General features: G+C 41.7%; 1 protein-coding gene across 4 annotated transcripts; it reads left to right on the top strand.

The window, feature by feature from the left end:
* Positions 1 to 2: 2 nt before the first annotated feature.
* On the top strand, positions 3 to 22,065 carry relch (RAB11 binding and LisH domain, coiled-coil and HEAT repeat containing; the record flags this gene model as incomplete). 4 transcript variants are annotated; one of them, XM_079575792.1, is made up of 31 exons in its annotated part: positions 3 to 453; positions 2,822 to 2,911; positions 4,497 to 4,568; positions 4,699 to 4,754; positions 4,871 to 4,984; positions 5,594 to 5,788; positions 5,960 to 6,054; positions 6,381 to 6,477; positions 6,547 to 6,707; positions 7,229 to 7,304; positions 7,559 to 7,654; positions 8,209 to 8,232; positions 10,925 to 11,037; positions 11,123 to 11,213; positions 11,604 to 11,675; positions 11,833 to 11,973; positions 12,056 to 12,220; positions 12,304 to 12,451; positions 12,529 to 12,685; positions 13,452 to 13,575; positions 13,662 to 13,710; positions 14,084 to 14,163; positions 14,311 to 14,417; positions 14,504 to 14,603; positions 16,665 to 16,747; positions 17,400 to 17,463; positions 17,545 to 17,683; positions 17,761 to 17,877; positions 19,164 to 19,252; positions 19,976 to 20,046; positions 21,030 to 22,065. In XM_079575792.1, the coding sequence occupies 31 exons, from the start codon at positions 3 to 5 to the stop codon at positions 21,148 to 21,150; spliced, it is 3,558 nt and encodes a 1,185-aa protein (XP_079431918.1). In that variant the 3' UTR covers positions 21,151 to 22,065. The 4 variants fall into 4 exon arrangements, with proteins under 4 accessions (XP_079431918.1, XP_079431917.1, XP_079431919.1 ...); XM_079575791.1 differs by lacking the exon at positions 16,665 to 16,747 and adding an exon at positions 15,597 to 15,679 and having other exon boundaries at positions 21,030 to 22,064; XM_079575793.1 differs by lacking the exons at positions 8,209 to 8,232; positions 16,665 to 16,747 and adding an exon at positions 15,597 to 15,679 and having other exon boundaries at positions 21,030 to 22,064.

The raw sequence follows: 22,065 nt of genomic DNA on the forward strand, positions 1-22,065 counted from the left end.
AAATGGCGTCAGTTAACCCATTTAATCTCAGTGATTCTGAGGAAGAGGCTGAGAGGCGACCCAGTGAAACAGTTGACACAGAGAGGAGTCCGAGCGACGAAGCTCCGGGGCCGCCACCGGGAAACCCTTTCTCGCCTCCCGCGGACGCCGAGCCTCCGTCGCTGTCCAGCACCAGGACGAGCCCCAGCGGTGAGGGCATCCCGGTGTCGACCACGGCAGCCACCTCCGCGATGGCAGGCACTGCAGAGACTCGGATATCAGTGGATGTCATAGCCGCTCAGCTCTTACGGGACCAGTACATCCTCACAGCCCTGGAGTTGCACACTGAGCTGCTGGAGGCGGGCAGGGAGCTCCCGAGGCTGAGAGATTATTTTTCCAATCCAGGCAACTTCGAGCGCCAGAGCGGCACTCCTCCTGCCAAAGACCAGGCTCTCGGACCCGGAGGACCACTGAGTAAGTAGCTGTAATGTGTGCTACCGTGCCACTGTCTGTCAAGTAGCACAACGATGCTCATTTGCCATGTAGCTAGGTGATGCTAGCTCCTCAGGACAGACTGCTACTGGAAAATAATCGATCTGGACATGTCCGCCTGCTGCACCTGGCCTCTCCTGGTCTGATCCAAGGCCCGCAGCCAACAGGAGGGTTTGGGGTCAGGTGTCACACTGCCCAATGTCCACTTTGCCTTCTTAAATCAACAGATGCCCTGCCATTACAGTAGATCCCAACCAACCTCTATTAATAATGTACATCACTGTGTAGATCCACCATAATGCCAGAGAGGTAGGTCAAAGGTCTGGAGGAAACAGGAGAGGCACTTTCTAAAAGGCTACAATGGATGTGTGTCCTTTGCATTAGAATTGTGCTGTCATGTTTTAAGTGTCAGGATGTAAGAAATGTTGCACATGATTATCATAAGCACTGGATACTGTGGAAGTTTTTGAATGGTTTTGTTAAAGGATAAGAGTACAGCATATTGATATGACAGATAACATTGTTTGGAATAGGTATCTTTACTGAGAATCTTCATTAAGTCTTGTCGCTAAAGGTACATTTAGAACTGTAATATTGTTCACATAATCCACTGACCACATAGGCCTACTGATTTAAATCCTTCCTCTGGGGAACTGAAGGTTACCTGTTGCTTTACCACACAATATGGAGAAAACAATTGCGGGAGAATGATGCATCTCCACTAGCTGCTCAAGGCTGCCTTTTCCTTATTTTAATTAGATACCACACACCAGTGACTTGATGTCTCAGGAGACATTTGTGTAGTCTTGAGTGTGAGCCCTGGCAACCTGCCTGAGGCTAGCACTAGCATTTAGCAGATGGCAGCAAGTCACAGTCAATGAATCAATTGTCTCCCCAAATGAATCTCCAGCCAATAAACTAAACTTTGCTCGCATTATTATGTATGCCTTAAACCAAAGAGTGATGCAGCAATATCACTGTGTTACATGTACTATCTGGCCTGGCTTCACGGAAATAAGTGCAGTATTTTTATTGACCATATCTAAGGACATGCAGTTTTTCCCTCCCTGTCCTGATAGCACCACACTCATCATGTGATTCACATTTTTGTTCTATGAAAAATGGATTAGTTGTACTCGTATGTAGCAAAAATATAAAACATAAATTACTTACACAGTGGGGGTATGATAACATTCAAATTCATTTTTCAGCATCCTATCAATACGACTGAAATACTTGTCAGAAAAATTATAACATTTCAAAAAAGGGGAGCACTATAAGAATCTATTGGAGTGTCATATTTTGTCACATTGGAAGCTACTTGTTGTCATTGCCCCACTGCCCCCCTCTATGGCTGGTCTTTTGCCTCTCTGCTGTAGTCGTGTGAAGGGCATTGATTGATTTGAACTGATACTGTCATAAGTAGCATTTCAGGAACCACTTTATGAGTACATTCTACCATTAAAAACACCCCTCTGTTCTTTCTCAAGTGAAATACTGATCTTTAAAAGGAATCAGTCTTTAATCAATACAGAGGAAGGAATGTCTTCATTCACATTTATCAGAGTCCAGGCAGTTTGCTCCAGGGATGTAGCATTGAAAAGGTCAAGTGGCTCGAACGCTCTTTTGTGTGGTCAGCCTTGTTCTACTGTAGACGAGGGTGTCTTTTTGTTTTTCTCTTACATTTTGGTTCAGCAACAAAGCAAATCATGTCAGTGTTGTCCACAGCTAACAAAGGGTTAATTAAAGAGCGTTCAGTCAATCGCTACTAGTAAAGGACTGCTATTTACAAAAGGGATGGGTTTCTTGTAGTTTTTAATTACTCATGTACATCATTTGTCGATATATAAAGTTTAAATGGACTAGGAAGTTATGTGAATGATTTAACTATGTACTTACTATCGGCTATGACCTCAAACTTATCGGGATATCACAAAGCAAACAGGCCGGCCTACTGCTTGTTTTGCACCTGGGGAAAGCTAACACCATTGGCTTAGTTTTCAATGCAGCTGAGCTCAATGTAATAGGAGCATTAGTAGTGTCAGCTTGAAGAAGAAAAAATATTCCTGTTGTGATTACTAGTGGTAGAGATCATCTTTATGAAGTTAATGTCATCGTGACACAAATACAAAAAAGTCTGCAAGCGTAAGGAAAAACAACATAGTCAAAGCCTCTTTGTTATATTCTTGTATTGTATTAGTGTCAATATCTTTCATATTCTTACTCAAGGTTTTTTGTAGCTCCACAGATGCCTTCAAGAAGATATTTCATCTAAGGTTTTGAAAAATGCTTTCTCAGCAATCATAAGTCATGCTGACATTCATGTGACATGTATTATGTCTCACTGCAGATCGAGCGGGCAGCATCAGCACCCTGGACTCTTTGGACTTTGCCCGTTACTCAGACGACGGTAACAGGGAGTCAGACGAGAGGGTGGCAGGTAAGATGAGCCGTATTACCAAGGCTCAAGAGCAAAGAGTCCCGAATGACTAAATATTAAGGTTATATGGACTGGACTCTAATCCAACTTGCTAATGTTGATGATTGTGCTGGTAAAATGTTCCAGAGGTGCCCGTGCCTCAAGAGAACAAGTCGATGTTGTATTTTGGGTATGGGACCTGTCTCTGCAGTGTTGGAGCTCACACCCCCATCCACATCCACTGTGGTTTGGTCGTGACATACCATTAGCTCAGTGCTACTTCATTACCAGTAGAGTCTGGCACTTGCACATGTTGTGTGATGACTGTAATGGACTGTTTACTTAAAGGACAATGACCTTGTATAACCTGGTGTTTTCATCTTCTATTTTATGAACGGCATGCCATTACATTTTGTGGTCATCTATTTACAATATTAGCCCACATTAGTCTTTCAGTGAAATTCACGTTAAATTTTTTTTACAACAAGGCACTTAATATTAAAGGAAATGCCTGGTGCTTTCAGTAAGTAAAGTAAAATCATGCAGCAGAGGTAGTGTATTCCAGAATTGAGTTCTGAAATACTGTATTCCTTTTCTCTAATTGGCCACGCACTCCCCTCACCACTGCACTCTCACACCACTGACCTGCTCCTTCCTCAAACAGTCCTGCCCCCAGCTGTCTGACTCTGGGTTTTCTGGCTTTCTCCTGACGTTGATCAAACCCCAGTGAACAAAACTGGACAAGTCACTCCATCCAACTAGCTTCAAGTTCTTTGTTTTATTATTTCCTCCTCCTCTTTTTCAGTCTTTGTTTTTTTCCCCATTATATTCTTGCATTGTGTGTGCGTTTAATCTGTCAAACACTCACAATTCAGGCTTACTAAAGTATGACCACTGAACCAACCTGCAAAGTTGTGGAACAACAGAACGGGCAGGGCCAGCTCAAATGACAGATTGATAATGCACAACAATGCAACACTTTTTCCTGCTCCATTGCTTCTTATCTTTCGGTGTGCTTTTTAAATCAAACATGTCTGAGATTTTGTGTGCTCTTTTGTTAATCAGTGTTTATTATATATCACAAATGATCACTGTGTTTAGAAGCTTTTCTTTAGAAGGCAGGCGGCTATTTCAGATGATTCAAATTCAGTTGGCGTTGTGGCTGTCCTCGAGTGGCTTGAAACCAAATATTTACCTGTAGTAGTTTCTGTGAAAAATCCTTTGTCAGACAGCTCCCAGATTGTACTGATTTGTATCTAGTTCTGCACTCTTTGGCAGCAGTGCCTTTGTTTGCACAAACGGAAGATTACCTCAAGCTCCTGTTTTTCCAGTCACATTGGTTATACTATTGGGAGGCAGGAGAGGGCAGGAAACCCTAACGCTGAGACATCCAGCTTCACCATAAGCCTCTGCTGCATGCGTTCTGTAGACCATGATCTGCATGCGTTCCTCTTTTTGTTGTTTGTGTTCTGAATCTTAAATTCTTCGTGTGATTTGGTTTCGTTTGTTTTTCATTGCCATTTTTGTTTTATTTGTTTTCTTCCCTGTCCTTGGTTGGATGCATTTCCTGTGTGCGTATGTGTGTGTGATGTCACTTCCTGTCCAGTGCTGGAGTTTGAGCTACGGAAAGCAAAGGAGACCATTCAGGCTCTGCGCGCCAACTTGACTCAGGCAGCAGGTGTGGCGTTCTTTTGACTTTTCTCCATGTGAACCCTCATTTGTATCAGCTTTCTCAGTCTATTTCTAACTGAGTAAATGAACTCGGAGCACAATGTGTGTGAAGTAAATGTACTATTTTATATCCTCAGAGAATGATGTGCCTTCTCAGGAGAGGAAAAAGTTCATGTCAAGTCCTGAAATTCAGGTGGGGGAACTTGTGATCATTTTTCATTCTTTTGTTTAAATCGAATAAAGAGGAAAAACTCCAGTGAGAATTTTTCTGCTTCTTAAAATCGTAACTTTTTATTCTTTTCACTTCAGGAACCTATACGCCCACTGGAGAAACGAGCGTTAAACTTTCTCGTGAATGAATATTTATTAAAAAACGAGTACAAACTCTCCGCCATCACTTTCTCTGATGAAAATGACGATCAGGTAACGATTCTTACTGCAACTCTTTACAGTGTTTTGAATTATTTGAATAGCTGTTTTTTAAATACTGATATAACGATATTATTGAGGGATTTTACTCCACCATTTCCAATATGTTTCATTAAATTAAGCAAACATAGCTCAAATTAGAATTAAATGTGAAATATCGTGACTAAAACCACCATTTTATTAGCCTTTTATCGGCTTTTAGTGAAAAATGTGTTAATCACAGTCGGGTAGTATAGAGTTCGGGAAAATACACAGTTGCCATGGAGATCCGCCATCTTTGCAGCTATTAGCATACATTTTCCATAGACTTACATTAGCTAAAACAGTATAAAAACTGGGGAAAAAAGCCGTGGAACAACTCCATTAGCGGCTGAGTTACTGCTGGTAAATACGTCTAACACACTGTGGTGTCCAAGTGTTTTAATGTGAACAATAACTCCAGTATTTTAACTTTTATAACGTCCATTAGTTTATAATTGCTGCTAATCCCATAATGCTTAGCGATATGACGTCACATTCCCGAACTCTTATGACATTGCATCAGATAACATACATTTTTCGGCCCCTTTGAATAATTTTAATATAAATCTCTTTTCTCCTCAGGACTTCGAGTTGTGGGACGACGTGGGCCTAAATATCCCGAAGCCTCCGGACCTGCTGCAGCTGTATAGAAACTGCGGCGCCCCCTCTCCTCTGTCCCGGGACACTGTGGATGTGGCCGTGGGGGTGGACTTTGGAGATCTCCCTGGAAACTGCGTTGCCCCGGCAACCCCCAAGAAGCCTGACCTTTTACAACAGGTACAGCCTGTCGTAGGTTCCTGTAAATCAATCGGCCTCACCAGATGGTACCAAAAAAAAATCTTCATGACTTATGAATTAAATATGAGTTCTCAATGAATAATGAAATAATCTCTTCCATTTGACTGCGTTTGAAATTTGAGTTACTGACTTTTGTTATGAACTTCGCAGCAACAGACAGAAGTGGTTCAAGAGCTGGAGTATCAGATCAGCCTCCTCAACAACGAAAAGGAGAGTTTAGCTGAGCAGATCAAGAAACTGCAAAGGTTTGTGCTCACGGAAATAACCTCTGTCGTTTCTTTGACGCTCTGCAGCTGTAGCCGCCTTAGCAGGAATGTTCTGTACTCTGTGCTATAAGTACAAGTACTATATGTTCTACATGTGTCTACCACAGTGACTAATTGCTTTGCCTGTGACCAAATCTGTCTCTTTTCCGTAAAATTCTAAATTGCTACGATTAACATTCAGGAAACATGCTTTGGGGCAGACTGAATACTCTCTCCTTTATTCATAATTTTATTGTCAAATTTTGAGAAAGTTGATCCCTAACTTTATTTAAATGTTTTTTTTTTTTCTCCCATTTTCTCAACAGTGAAATCCAGACACTGAAACGAACAGTGTCATCACCTCCGTCCACGGACAACACACATAGCGCATCCTCCTCCAACACTGCTTCCTCTGACTCTGTGGTATGTCCAAAATTTGCACATTGTGTTGTTATTAAACTGTAATACTTAAAACACTGCGTCTCATTATAGCCCCCGACAGACAATGGCCAGTATCTGGACATCCGAGGGGTGTCAGAACCTGAAAATGACCCAAAGCCCAGCCCTCCACAGAACACATCACAGACAACACACAATGAATGCCACAATAAGCTGAACAAGAGGCCCCCAGTCCAGTTTGACCAGCCCAACAGGTGGGTTGCTATTGCCATACTTCTCCACTAGATGGCGACAGTAATTGACACAAGAGCAGTAATAGACCGCAGTTATGTATAAGACTTGGTTTGCGAGAAGTCCATGTCCCCTCCTAAAGTACATAGTGGTCATGGCAGGGAGTAAACTTTTAACCTCTGGGTCATGTATAAACTTCTCCTGCTCCTGTCCCACCCAGGCCGTAGTGTTTTCCGCTCACTTCCAGCTCATAAATCACTCAGTCAATGGATGCAGTGTGTGTTCTGTTTACTTTTGTGTTTGCTTTGAATATTTAAATCTTCAACCCAAATGACTGAATATCACCGCTGTCATCATGTGATATCAGACAGGCTGTCTCTATTTTGTTTACCCATGCCCTTGCTTCAAAATGAAAAATAAAATAACTTTACCGGTATATGAAAGGGCAGCTAAACTGGCGTGTTGGTTCACACGTCAGTAAATGTTTTTATTCCTGGTCATGCTGAGGTCGAATCACTTTCTTATTTATTTATTTTTGACACAGGAAGCTGTCCCCAGCCTTCCAGCAGGCCCTCTTGTCCTTCTGTCGAATGTGCTCAGACAGCCGCCTGGGAGCAGAGGTTAGCGGTTATCCATATTGCTCAGTTGTCAAAGTGAAGCTGCAGTTTTCTTCGCAGACAAAATAAAAGACGGCATGTGTAATCTTGTAGCCTTCTAAAAACATCTTATAAAACTGATGTGATTCTTGTATTGCTATAATAGTTGAAATTTCTAATCACACAATGTCTGTCAGAAATATCACAGTGAGCAACATTTCAAAAGTCTTGCCCTTCCATAACAAATGAATAGTGTTTTCTTGCCTTTTTCTCTTCAGGTGTCTCGTATTGCAGACAGTGAGCAGAGCGTAATGTTGATGCTCGGCCGCTGTCTCCCGCACATCGTCCCTAATGTGCTGCTTGCTAAACGAGAGGTAAACTTTATGTTTATGTTTATGTTTCTTTATTATTATGTTCACAGGCACTTGCTTCTTGTCTGGTTTAATAGATACACACAGAACAGCATTAACAAACAGGGAAACTAATACAGTCTACCCTCATAATCTTAATGAGGTGGGTTTCATCTGCAGCCAGATGTTTTCTTTGCAACTTCAGCCAAGTAACACATATTGGAACAAATGTATGTATTGGTGACTCATTCATTTTACCACCTGCTGTTATCAGAAGGATCGAGATGAATGCCTTATGCCAAAGAATTCCCAAATTTGATGACAAGTTTTGAAAACTGTGGCAGTAGTATTTATCTTCCTAACATGATTTGATTGAAATCAACACTTACCTGTTTTGTGTCCATCTATGTGCAGCAGACTTCATTTCCTTTTATGATACCATTTGTCCGTTCTGGTATCTTCATCCCTTTGACTTCTGTTTGGTCGATCTCTCACGTTTGCTGGCCTTACGCCTGCTCTGAGTTTTGGTTTGATTTTTCTCACTCATTCTCTCACTCTCATGCATGCCTCTCTTCTAGAGAATGGTTGCACATCTTTGCCAGGTGAGTCTTTCACGCACACATCTGCATGTTTCCAACCTAAAGCTACAACTAATGCCTGGCTGCCATTAGCTTCAACTGTTACTGCTTAGACTGTTGCTTTATTGACTGAACAAAATTGATTTATATGGTCTAAGGCAGGCAGCTATAGCCTTGGGCTGATCCTACCTGCCAATATTGTTTCTTTTATGCTTTCTGATATAATTCAGTATCTATTCATTTAAATTTGTTATCCTAAAAGAAAAGCAAATGTAAACCTCCCCCTCAAATTTCCCAGTGTAATAATAATAATAATAATAATACAGTATGTTTGAGTAGCAAACCATCAGTTTTTTCCAACTTAATTTAATTTGATCTTGAAAATAATTGAGCTAATGGGGCTGCTCTTTGTGGCTTGTTTGGGTTTTCTGACACAGGCTGCTTTGCAAAAAAAAAAAAAGTATTTGTCTCTATCAGTTTTCAAGACATAACATTTTGGCTGTGACCTGTTTGTCTGCTGTGGACTTTGTTCTCTGTCCGTTATGTTCATTAGAAGTTTCGGGCAGCACAGGACACACCTTCACTTGTTTGATCATCTCACTCATAAGAACAAAAGACCTGCGACATTAGGCTCAACATACCACCTGGCCGCCTTATCACCTTATAACAGTCCGCTGTAAATCATTGATTGTATGACTGTGTCTGTGCAGTAGTGCAGTGCTTATACTGTAGATTTTAAGAGGCCAGTGCCTAACTCAACAGTTTAACAGCAGACAGAAAACCTTTTTATGCTGTGTTATCTTCTTTATAAAAATACATTGAGCAAACTAAGACTTCTCTTAGAAATGTAGAAGCTTCTCGTAGGTTTGGCGTCTTTCTGTCCACTTCCTGACCACCATGTTTATCCTTGCTCTACTTTAGTCTCCCAAAGGTAAAACACTATATTCAGTGAAGGAATTTTGAATCTATTCTTTTTATAATTTAATCCCTTAAATATTTTCGGAAAGACTGCTGATGTAAATTTAACTTGACAGCTAAATTGGTTTACTAGTCTAGATATATGGGTTATTCTACCTGCATCAAGAACTCGTGAAATATTCCTGGCTATATTTTCCTCATGAATGGAAGGCCAACATGGCACTGTCTGATCCAGCGGCAAGCGGTGACTCACTGCAGTCTATCTTTACCCCGGCCTCGCAGCCGTCCAGCCACTTCTGGGATCTTGCTCATGCGTTCGACACTTGGCAGGAAAATATGATACCTTTCTGGAAAACAGAGTTTGCTTGAAAAACACACACATTTTTAACTCCGTGTGCACTCTCTAATTTGGGTGCGCGTTGCGAGTGGTGGAATGTCGGGCTGACCACAGTTTGGCCATGGAGGCTGTGTATCATGGGCCAGCGAGCGCTCCCTGCTTTGGGTGGAGGTCGTGCGAACTGTTTGTGAACTTGTCGGATAGATATGGACCTCTGGGGAGACGCGGCAGTAGATGTAAACTAAAAGTGCAACTGGGTGTGTGCATGAACTGTAGCTGTATCAGTATTTTGTGTTAGGCAAACCTATGCTTCCACATGTTCCTATTGTATTCCTTGTTAGGCATGTCACAATAATATGGCCTTATTATTCTAAAAATAAAATTCTTGTGAACTCTCAAGGCTAGGCGCAGGCTATTTCTGTGAAGTCAATTGTTTTATTGCTGCTTCTGTTTGTTTGAAGATATGATGAAGTCCATTTAGAAAAACATGGGCTGCTATATGCAAGATTAGACTGAGAATGTTACCTAGTTTTCCCTGATTTCATATTCTTGTAATGTTTGCCATCTTATTTCTGTATTCAAATGGGCAAACAATGTGACAAAAGAATAGGTATAAAGTCGGCATTCAACCGTACTGTAAATTTTATCACGTCATTTTAGAATGTAAAAAAATAATCAACTTTTCTTTATAAATCTGCTGCTTTACTCGTCTCGAACTATTATGAAGCTATGGTACTCACCCAGTGAATTATCCTATCAATCCCACCAATATTAGAAAAACATAAAAACTAGTCATATGTACTTTAAAGAAGTAACTTGTTCTTAATAGATCCTTTTGGGGGTAATACAAGTGTTAATGGGATTATTGGGGTAAGTTTCTTCTCCCCCTGGTGTTTCTGGCCAGAAAACCACCCTTGCAACTTCCCTGCCTCTGGGTTGGAGGCGCAATACACTCTAATGGAATCGCGAAGAAGAAGCTAACAAGCTAACGGGCAAAGCTAGCTGCGGCCTAGCGCCACTTTAGCAGAATTTACCGCCAAGTTTGAGTGAAAAAATGTATCTCTATTGTGTTGTTGGATGTACAATATCCCTCTCTCCCTTTGTCTTTTCTGTCAGTGTAGTATTTACTCTCACGAACAATTAGTGAGTAAAAAATCGCAACATGCCACGACACCTGCTTACTTAGTTCTGCTTTAATGGCATTAATATGAAGGGGACTCAAATGGTCTTCAATATTATTGTTAACATTTTTTGCTGCAATATATCACACTTCTAAATACATTATCGTGACAAGCCTAGCCAAATGCTGGTTCTCCTATGACTCGTCCCAAATAACTCAACCTCTCCCTCATGTTTTTCCCTTTTGTTAGCAGAGTTCAAAGCCTGATTATCTTTATACCGACTTTAATGCAGCCCTAACATTTGTCTGTCTGTTTTTTCTGTCTGCCTTTTCCCCTGTAGGAGTTAATTCCACTTATCTTATGTACCGCATGCCTTCACCCAGAGCCTAAGGAGAGGGACCAGCTTCTTCATATTCTATTCAACTTAATCAAGAGACCGGATGACGAGCAGAGGTGCGCTTCTATTTCTTAATACACCCCAGTTTTATATTTGTGTCCTACAGCTGCTCATTCATGCCATTTTGTGTGGTTTTCTCAGACAAATGATCTTGACCGGGTGTGTAGCATTTGCGAAACATGTGGGTCCCACACGTGTCGAGGCCGAGCTACTTCCCCAATGTTGGGAACAGGTGAGAAACAGGTGCAGGTGCCCCATTAAAAGCGCAGTTACTGATTAGCCTTTCTGGGAAGACAAAATAATATTCAGTTTCAATGTCAATATGGACATTTATCATTTCTAATCCAGAAAATGTGTTTGACCTAATGGTGATATCAGTATTGTCTCCATTGACACTATCCGCATCAGTCAACACCATGTAATAGAGAGTAATTTTGCAGCGATGGCAATAACGGCTGAAAACAAATTTAGAGGCTGAGAATCTGCTTCGTAAGACAAATTGTGGTTTCTCACAGGGCCAAAATGTTAAAAATATTTTCATTATTTCCATTCCGTTGTGGCTGCCTCTGTCTGTTTATGCCCTCTTTCTCTTCAAAATATCCTCCTCCCATTTATTCCACAGATTAACCACAAGTATCCCGAAAGAAGATTGTTAGTGGCAGAAGCCTGTGGAGCCTTAGCACCGTACCTGCCTGTAAGAAAATGATTTACACCTTTATCATATGATCCTTCTTAAGGTTGCTGGCAGAAAAAGCCATTTTGAAACATTACCAATCACACAACACAAAGCAACAGCAAGACTACTTTTTGCACTATTTTGTCTAAAACCACCCCTCACTCTGTCCCTGCAGAAGGAGATCCGTAGCTCCTTGGTGTTGTCCATGTTGCAGCAGATGCTTGCTGACGATAAGGCCGACATGGTCCGAGAAGCTGTAGTCAAGAGCTTGGCTATTATTATGGGTTACATTGACGACCCTGACAAATACTCTCAGGTACACAAACTTTTAGATAAGCTTGTCTATATTTATCGAACACACTTTGTAAATGTCTTATTGTGGTCCAATGTGTGTCCAGGGTTTTGAGCTGATGCTGCTGTCCCTCGGTGACCCGTCAGAGCGCGTGGTCAGTGCAGTCCACCAGGTCTTCATCCCCGCCTTCGCTGCCTGGGCCACTGAGCTGGGCTCCCTGCACACTGCACTCATGCCCTCCCTGCTGGCACGGATAGAGAAACTACTTATGGTAAGAGCTTCAAGAAGGCTATTGTCTTGATGAGCCAACAGTTCATTTCTTTACTGCTTTGTCTGATTGATTTATAAATTAAGCAAGGAGAACATAGTCTGGACGAGCACAAGCTTCATATGTTCCTGTCAGCGCTGCAGTCTCTCATCCCTCCTCTGTTCGGTGTGGTGCTGTTGAACGCCCCTTTCACCAGCAGAGTCAAACTCCATGGTGACACACCTGCCATTGAAGGTACATTACCTCTGTACCTGTTGTCCTGTTGTATTATAGCAGGATCGTGCTTTGAATCTTTCACAATTGTTCCTCAGTTACACGGTTTCCAAGGCCAGCCTCGCCACTTCAGGATGTAGCGACAATTATCGGCAGCAGGGAGATGCTGAGTGCCCTGTTGATATTATACGACCATCAGCTTGAGCACGAAGGAACCACCGGCTGGGAGAGCCTTCTTTGGGTCGTCAATCAACTGTAAGAAGTGCAGATCTCATATTGTTTAGGCTTTATGTGGTCGCACTTTACAGCACACTAATAATGGGTATAGGACATTTACTTGCAGTGTCCTTGAGGGGGGAGTGGAGGTGATGCAGGTGAAAACAGAGGGAGGGTACGGAAAGGGAAGGGAGAGAGTCCAGCTTCCTGGTCGATAAAGCTGTTCTTCAGTCAGCTGGACCTGGCTTGTGGATAATATCTAACTATATTCTAGCTAACTTTATTATGGGTTATGGTGATGATCACAAATCTCTTTACCATATACATGTTATTTCCATCTTACACTGCCTGACCAACAAAATAACCATGAGAAAAAGAGATGGCGTTAATATTTTATTGGAGCACCTTTAGCTCATTTTTCACTAAGATCTTGTATTTATGATGGGAGAGTGTGAACACTGCTCAAAGCCTTTAGCAGCACATCAAAAGGCTTAAGATCTGGACTCTCTGGTGCCTTTCACTATGTGGGCCCAATGAATCTTGGCATTGTCATCTATGCCTGTACTATCGGGGAAGAAAAAATCCATCATGGAACAACCTGGTCATTGAGGATGTTCAGCTCTCATTCTTTGGGCTTTAGTGTTCCTGAACCTAGACCTGACCAACGGCAGCAACCCCAGATCATGACAGTCAGTTAAATCCAGGTGGTGACTTTTAGTTTTATCAGGCAGTGTACTACCGTACTGTCGCTGGCCCGTCAAGTAAAGTGCGACCCATTATGCTAATACATGTGGTTTATTTGCAGCCTTCCACAGCTAATAGAGATTGTCGGTCGCATCAATGTGACATCATCAACATGCGTCCACGAGTTCTCGCGTTTTTTCTGGAGATTCTGTCGCACATTTGGCAAGATTTTCACTAACACCAAGGTAATGCGCATTATTTTTTAACTTGATTCCTTTTGCCTTTTTTTTTTATAAGCTAATCTGTTTTTTAACCATTCCTGTTCTTTCAGGTCAAACCACAGTTCCAGGAGATCCTAAGATTGTCTGAAGAAAATGTTGGTAAGATACAATCCTAGACTCCTAGAGCGGTTACTGTCAGTGCTGCTGTAAACAATTTGCAGTCACTTATGGTAATCCACTCCTTTTTTATTTTTAATTCCAGACATGTTTCTGAATTTATAGACGCTCCTTTGTCTCCACTGTCTCTACACAGTGATTTAGTGACAACCCTTTGGGAAATATGTTTTCAATTGAGAGCTGCCTTTTTGGTTTTGGATAATCACAACTATTATTACATATTTGTGGTCAATACTTAGACAGCCGCAATCATTTCAATGTTCTTAAGAGTCTGTGTTAAGAAAATGTTAGTACAAAAGATTATGTTGTTCATTATGCTATTACTAATACTGTTATGTCTGGATTCTTTTGTCAGATGCCTCGACAGGAAATGGTATTCTAACCAAAGCTACAGTCCCTATCTATGCCACTGGAGTCCTGACCTGCTATAACCAGGTAACTCACTGTCATGAACTGAAACATACTTACAGCTCAATGTTTAAGGGCCATATACATATTTACTCTCAACACAGGGATCAGGGATGAAATGTTCACTTCATCTTGATAAATGCCACCATCCTCCATTTGTTTGTGTTCCTACAGGAGGAAGACCGCAAATTATTGGTGGGATTTTTAGAAGACGTTATGACAACCCTGTCTCTGTCCCATGCACCTTTGGACAGTTTAAAGGCTGCTTTTGTGGAGCTAGGGTAGGAACAGGACTGGCCACTCTTCTCGGCAACACAGTATATTTATAGCATGCTCTTACACATTACAATCATTTGTCTGTTTCCAGTGCGAACCCAGTGTACCACGAGCTGTTGCTCACTGTGCTGTGGTATGGGGTGGTCCATACGTCGGCACTGGTCCGCTGTACAGCTGCGCGGATGTTCGAGGTACAAAACACTCACATCATAATGGATAACTCTGCTTTTACGACAAACAGCATGAATGTGTTTAAAATGTACTGTATATTGTTTGACTTTAAAAGAATGAAGTTAGTCTACTTTGTTAGCTATAGTGTTAAAACATTTTAACTTAAGATATGTAATGTATTAATTTGCTGTACATGTGGTAGCTTTGCTTGCTATTGCTGCTATTATACATGCACTCAATGTGAAGCTAGATTGTTTTGCAAATGTAAATTCAGCCTGCCAACCTTGCTCCACTTGTTATCCTAGCACTGGTTCCAAACGCATGGACTCTTTGCACTGGTCTAAAGGCACTGTGTTTGACACAAGTTAACCTATTTACACTGTAACACAGCTTTTTCAGATTTGTTTTTTTAATCCACTTATGCTTTTTGGAACTTGTAAATTAATAAATATAATAATAGATGAGACCTGTGCATAACCAGAGGGTCCTGCATTTGGACTTTGTGGACTTGAGGTCAGGGGAGGAGGAGAGGAAGCGGTTTTGTAGTTCATCTATTAATTTCTTCAAACACCTTAATGTTCCCATTTCGTGGTGTTTTGTGATTGTATCACATTTATATAGACATTCAGTTGAATGGTCACATTTTGCATGGTCTGGAAAGGAGACAGTAAGAGCTCATTTACAATCCCCTAATTTACAATCCCCTACAGTCTTTGTATTGATTTTGTGTACATTGTGTACATATTTGTGTGCATGTATGTTTTGTGTCAATGTGAACAATGTGAACACACTTCCTAGATATGTACATGCTGTGTCGCTCCGTGCCTTGCAGCTACAGTTTTCATTGTTTATCACTTTCTTCCTTTCTTTTTGTGTTTTTTTTCCTTCCCTTTTCTTCTTGGCCTTTTTTTTTTGTTCCCTCTCTTACCTATTTGGCGGTGTTGCTCGCTCTTGTCCCAATGCCCCGCCTACCTCTGCGACATCCCGGCTGGCTCTCTGTCCAATGGGATCAGCTGCTGGTGAAGGGGGTGAATGAGACGCTGGTAGCTCAGAGAGTGGTCCCGGCTCTCATCACACTGTCCTCCGATCCAGAAATGTAAGTCCAGCAGCACAATAACAGCAGCAGCAGCAGCAGCAGCAAACTGACAAACCGCGCCGCGTCTCTCTCCCCCTTCTCTCTGCCGCCCGACACCCGCACCCTGCCACCAGTCTGCCACCACCAGGAGCAAATACTACGTTTTACGTATTTCTAGTATTTTATGGTTCCCCAATTTTTTTTCTATGCAAATGTTTGTAGCACTAAACTTTATAACACCGTAATAGCACCGTAATGCTTTATTCTTTGCCATCATGCCGTTTCATATCATGTATTTACCGTGCTTTAAAGTGCTAAATGTAACTAAATGTTGGCTATTATCTCAAATTGTATAAATTATGGACTTAGTTTCATCCTCAGCAGTGCATTACACTTTTAAAAAGTCTAAACTATATTTGAACTAGGTCGTGACCATGACGAAGCACAAGTATGTTCTCCAAGATCATATCAAGCCCAAAAGTCACTAGTTCTAAATTAAACTAAAAGATTGCGACTTTCTTCAAATGAACTAAAGCTGGTCTGCATAGGGCTCCCTCACTATAGGAAACTTTTCCGCAGTATTGCTCCAGTTTGGTTTGGACTTGTCTAATGGGTGTTTCATCAGCAAAATCACCATTAACACGACGCAACATCAGTCTGCGTCGCTAATCCCTGCTAGCTCTCATTTCACTGTGTAAAAGAACTAAACACGATTAAAACACAATCGCTGTCAAGTCTTGTAGCTTTGTTTGTTTGATTGTTTGCATGTGTCCCCCCCCCAGCATGCACCATTCCTTCCCTTCCTCCTCCAGCCCCGATTTGTTCAAGTAAGGCCCCTCCCACTGGCTGATCATGAGCTAGTGGTTGATGTCCTGACTTCTGTCTACGATAACTCGCTACACTCTGTTAGTCCCTCTATCCTCTGTCTTCTCTCTGACTTTGTCCCGGCCTTTGCCCCCCTCCTGACCCCGCCTCCCTCTCATCCTGCTGTGTGGTGGGTTTGCAGTTGGTTCTCCGGGGCATGAGTGAAGCATTAGTTGATCGCCGGGCGGCTCCGGCCCTTATAACTCTGTGCAGTGGGCCTGAATTGTGAGTCATCTGACACAGAACAATCTCCGTAAACATGACCATCCTGTGGGCTCCATTCTGCAGAAAGCCACAAAATGATTGGAATCATTAGTAAAAATAATTCGGCAATGCGTTTATCGAAAATGCATGACATCATTCTAAAAACTGCAACAAAAAAATCAAACCATTTTTGGAGTTGTTTCTGTTGGAATGCAGCCCACGTTTTCACACCATTCTCTCTATACCCCTTTTAATTTACACAGATTAACACTAAATAATAACTATTCTTTCACTGACAAATAGGGCTGGGTACCATTACTATTACCTTTTTTTTCTTGGATACCAAATTTTGATGCCTGGTGGGTCTCTTACAGATTTTATGAGCATTGGGTTGTGTTATATTTGGAAAAGATAATGAATAATGCAGCATAAATACTGTCAAAAAAACAAAAAAACAGGTACTCAGCCCTACTGACAAATGACGACTGATCATGTATTGATTTGGCTTGCATTTTCCATTAGTCTATCCTCCTGATATCATGCCGAAAACACCTTTCGAAGTTCTGGAGTACTATATTAAGACTCAAAACTGAAGGAAAACATTTTCACATAAACCACAGTGGACTGCTTGTCTCGAGCTGTTGACGCTGATATGCTCTGCTGATATTTTTAGCTCGGTGAGGATATCCACTATTCCAGCGTTTGGGACCATCATGGAAACTGTCACGCAAAAAGAGGTAAGCCAGAACTACCTGACAGCTGAAATTATTTTTGACTAATTTACATGTGTACTTGATATGTTTGTTTGTTGATGTTAGCTACTGGAGCGTGTCAAAATGCAGCTAGCTTCCTTCCTGGAGGACCCTCAGTACCAGGACCAGCACTCTTTGCACATGGAGATCATTCGGACGTTTGGGCGGGTCGGACCTAACGCAGAGCCGCGGTTTAGAGATGACTGTCAGCATAAAATATTCTTTGATTTCATACATAAAACACTTTCTATGCTTTATTTTTGACCTTGTGTTTGTTTTCAGTCGTGCTGCCACACCTTCACAGGCTCGCACTTGCAAACAACAGCCAGACGGTGGAGAGCAAACGGATTGACATCGCCACACAGCTGTTTGAGGCCTACAGCGCCCTCTCCTGTTGCTGTATCCTTATTGACATGAACACATTCAACACAATTTTATAAGCGTCCCCCTTCTTTTTTCCCAGAAGTCTCCTCCCTTTGAACTGTTGGGAACTACTGTGCATAAATTCCAATGTTTTCCAATATAACTGCGCATTACTATTGGCTTCCGTTCAGATCCATTGCCGTAATGGTGACTCGGTAACTACAGCGTAGCGCAAACACTAGCTATATCCAGGTCAGATACTCTCTATCTCTCTGGCCCCGCTGCTGGAGTGTGCGGTCGAGTGTGTGTGTTGGCACCGTTAGCTTGTCATTTGGCTGTAGGAGAAAGGAAAAACAAGCTGTCTCCATTTTCGGGGTAATTATAGGGTTTGGTTGGGCAAAGGAAAGGATGAGAGAGACACAGGGAGCATGAGAAGCGCAAAGAAAGTGTGCTTTAATCTAGTTAAATTTCCCAGGTTTGGCTCATTTACTCTGGTTCCTGTTTTCAGCGATTCTTTCCCCTCTTTTGCCCCCTTTTTATTTCTCACAATTCCCTTCAATGTGTACCCCACCCTCCACGCACTCACCCGGGACAGCTGCGTCAAGCCTCATTCCTGTGGGTCTTTTTCAGGCTGTGATTTGACAGAGCAGCAGTGTCCAGGAGCTCCAGCCCTAACCTCAAAGACCTACCTCCCACTGCATTGGCTCTCTTGTAATCAGCCTGACAGTCTCTGGAATTGGACATTCCCATCTCTAAAAATACAGATTTGTTCACTCTGTTGCTTCGTATAGTTTCATGGGCTGTGACAGGGCAGAACACATTATGCAGTCGTGGATGAAAACGAAAACGGGATAATAAGCTGTCATGAGGTTATTCATTTATATTTAGCACTTTATAATAATGACGTGCCATTAAAGTGACGTTGAGGCATGATTGTGGTTTATCAACCTGCTTTTGGGCACAGTGGCACGTTTTTTTTTATTATTTAAATGATTATGTGTACAGAAGAAAGAGAAGAGAATGCTCCTTTAAGCATATTATATGTTGCCTGGACCGCTGTCAGTCGCTGGCAGCAGAGGTAGAAGCCACCATATTTAGACAGCGGCATGCCAATGAAGCAATGACGCTGTGATAAATGCAGTTTGAGTACAGAACGGGTCTGGTAATGGTTTACGGGCTTTAAAAATACAGATGACACGTTTGAACTCTATCTCTCAACAAAATCCAGAAAATCCAAATTGACACTCGTACTATTCTTACTCATTTTGTGTGTTATTATGATGTTGCTTTATGGCTTAACGTATCTTTAACATACTGTCCAGTTATTTCTGAGGAGGTCATGGTCAACCACTTCCTGCCTGGTTTGAGGTGTCTCCGGGCAGACATGGAGCAGCTTTCTCCTGAGCATGAGGTATGAAGGCATAGTATGCAGGCATAATCACATGGGTGTATTAGTTATATATTTAGACATAGACCAAAATACATTTTATCTCAAGCTTCTCACACCTTTTTTGTTTGTCTATCTGCTTCTCATGCGATGGGGAACCATGCAGAGTTTCCTCAGACAGACTGCATGACTGGCCAGTGTGTTGTGTTCACAGGAGTCATAAACACCTCCACTGTTTTTTTATTTACAGCGCTAAATTGCAAGATCCCATTCATGTGATCGAGCACTATCCAGTTTGTTGACTAACACTTCTCTATAATCAGCTGACTTTTATTTTCAGAATGATTTAAAGCACTGGTTCTCAAATTGTGGTTTCAGTGTGTGTGTTCCACTCGTGATAATGTCCAATACTGTTTAGTAGTACAAAATCAAATATACTATGTATGAAGGCGTAGAGCAGTCGTCGGCCCTTTCCATCCTTAAGGCTTTGTACCTGCGCTTGATGAGTCCATTCGCATGTTTCAAGCCACATTTACAGATGCATTTGTAAATGCATGGGTTTAAGATCTCAATTTTTATTTATTTGGTAAAAGTAGCTCACATCGTGCAATTGGTCTGAGGCCCTTGTGGTAGTGTTCCCTTCTGCTTTGAAAAGCAAATGTTTTCTATGTTGGTGTGAAAGTAAAACAGTGATTCCGCTTTAACCTCAAATATTTATTATATTTTCCCCCTTTTCTTTTTCCCCAGGTCATTCTCAGTTCGATGGTCAAAGAATGTGAAATCAAAGTGGAAAACAGGGCAATGGGAGATCCACAAGGGTAAGCAAAGGAATCCTCAATAACCTTTATCAATTAAAACAAGTTTTGGCCAACATTACATCAGAGACAGAAAGCTTTAATCTGGAGGTTACTGTGAAGAGGAAGATCATTTGAACCCATTTGGACAATGCTGTGGGTTCTATTCCCCGGGGCTTTGCTCTCTGAACATGCAAGAGTGTCAGCACCACAATCATTATGTGGTTATCTTCACAGGGGCTAAATGAGAGGAATAGTTTTGGGGAAGCTTTTAAGGGCACTGGGACAGCCGCCATGATGAGGAGAGTTCTCCCATCTTGTAAACATGTGTTTCAGACTCATTAAAAGAAAAGCCTGTAACGTCTCCACACATAAGCTCATTTTAGAGGCGTGTTCCCCTCCGGCCTCAAGTTCAAAACGCTAAACACGTGCCAAGTCTTATTCATGTCTCATTGCAACATGTTTTTCAGTTTATTCAACAACCTTTGCTCATATTTGGACACCGATTATACGAATTGATAAACAATATTTTACGGCTTTAATTGAATTTCCACTTTGCAAAATATGCAAACTAATTCACTTGCAATCTGCTGCTCACTAATAATGCTGTATATCCCAGTGTTATTGTTTTTTGTTTTTTTTATGGCAACACAAAGGTAGTAGCAATATGCAAACAAATGCTAAAACTTAACAGTCAACATTTCGGCCGTTTTTACAAGTGCCGCAATACGATGTTTGCTCTTCTGTTAAACAATACTCCACCTTTGCAGATAGTTTAACTGGTGCCATTTCACTCTGAACCCACTCATTGCTCAAAAGAGGAACTTCTGGAGCCGTTAGACTGTAAAAGTCAGGAGGGGCTGTGTCGGCAATAGTGTTTCCTCCTCAAAAAAGTGGAGTAAAGGCCGCTTCGCTCATCAGTGGAAATTACAGGTTTTGGTGTGGGATTTTGTTTTGACTACAACATTTGTTTTGTGTTTTTTTTTCTTTTCTTTTTTTTCCTGCAGATCTGTGTCAATCGCGTCCAGTTTGGTGGGCGAAGATGCGAAGACCAAGTTCCTGAGCAAGATGGGGCAGCTCACAACGTCGGGCGCGATGCTAGCCAACGTCTTCCAGCGAAAGAAGTGATCGACTGTCACACGTGTAAACCTCGGAGGGTTTCGAGGAATTTTGATTTGTGGAAAAGGCCAACGGCAGACCCTCAAGTATGAGTAAAGTTGGCGAAAAGGTGGAAGGATTTTTGAGGCTGGAGGTTATCAACTTGTTGCTGACGTTATTCAAATCATTAAGTGCGGTTAAGGAAATGGCTTGCTTTGCGCTGTCACTGTTAACATTTCAGACGGCCGGGTGATGAGGCATTTTGGACAGTATTGCAAATCACTGCAGGAAACTTAGCAGACGAGGGATGCTCAGTGAATGAAATGAATAGTACTTCCCAGCTCAGTACTTGCGTCTGACATTTTCCATTAAAACAAGCAAGGTCTGACGGATTTCAGGTTTGATTGTTATAGATTGGGAAAGGGTTCTGTGAGTCGCTGTAAGAGAACTGAACAGCTGTCTGTCTATAACATCGGCCTATGTGTACAGTGTGTCTGTACGGCTCCAATGTATCGCCTACTTGAAACTATCAGAAAATGTATGTCTTGCCTTTATTTCTTCAAAGTCTGTTTTTGTTTTGATAGCTGCGATTTTATAACTTATTTATGTCTTAAATGAAGAAAAGCATACTTTAACTTCCAAAGAAATTTGCACTTCACTTTTTGTTCATGTATGTTTTAATGCAGACATCATCACTACTGTTAATTATTATTTTGACGTTAATGTGAAGCTGGAGAGAGAGATTATTCTCTACGTTGCACCTTGTCTGTGTTGCGGTGTCTATTGATAATCGTATTTTCTAAAGTGGGGTCTTTCGTTTTGTTGTCATTTTTTTCCGACATGCCCTGAGAGAAACCGTAAATACTTGTATCATACACTGAAATGAAGGTACTCATTACTATGTATATTTGAAATCGGTGTCGCGCTGTAATAAAAGATGAATTG

Source organism: Gobius niger, assembly GCF_951799975.1.
Source record: "Gobius niger genome assembly, chromosome: 18".
In the NCBI taxonomy this organism is placed as follows: domain Eukaryota; kingdom Metazoa; phylum Chordata; class Actinopteri; order Gobiiformes; family Gobiidae; genus Gobius; species Gobius niger.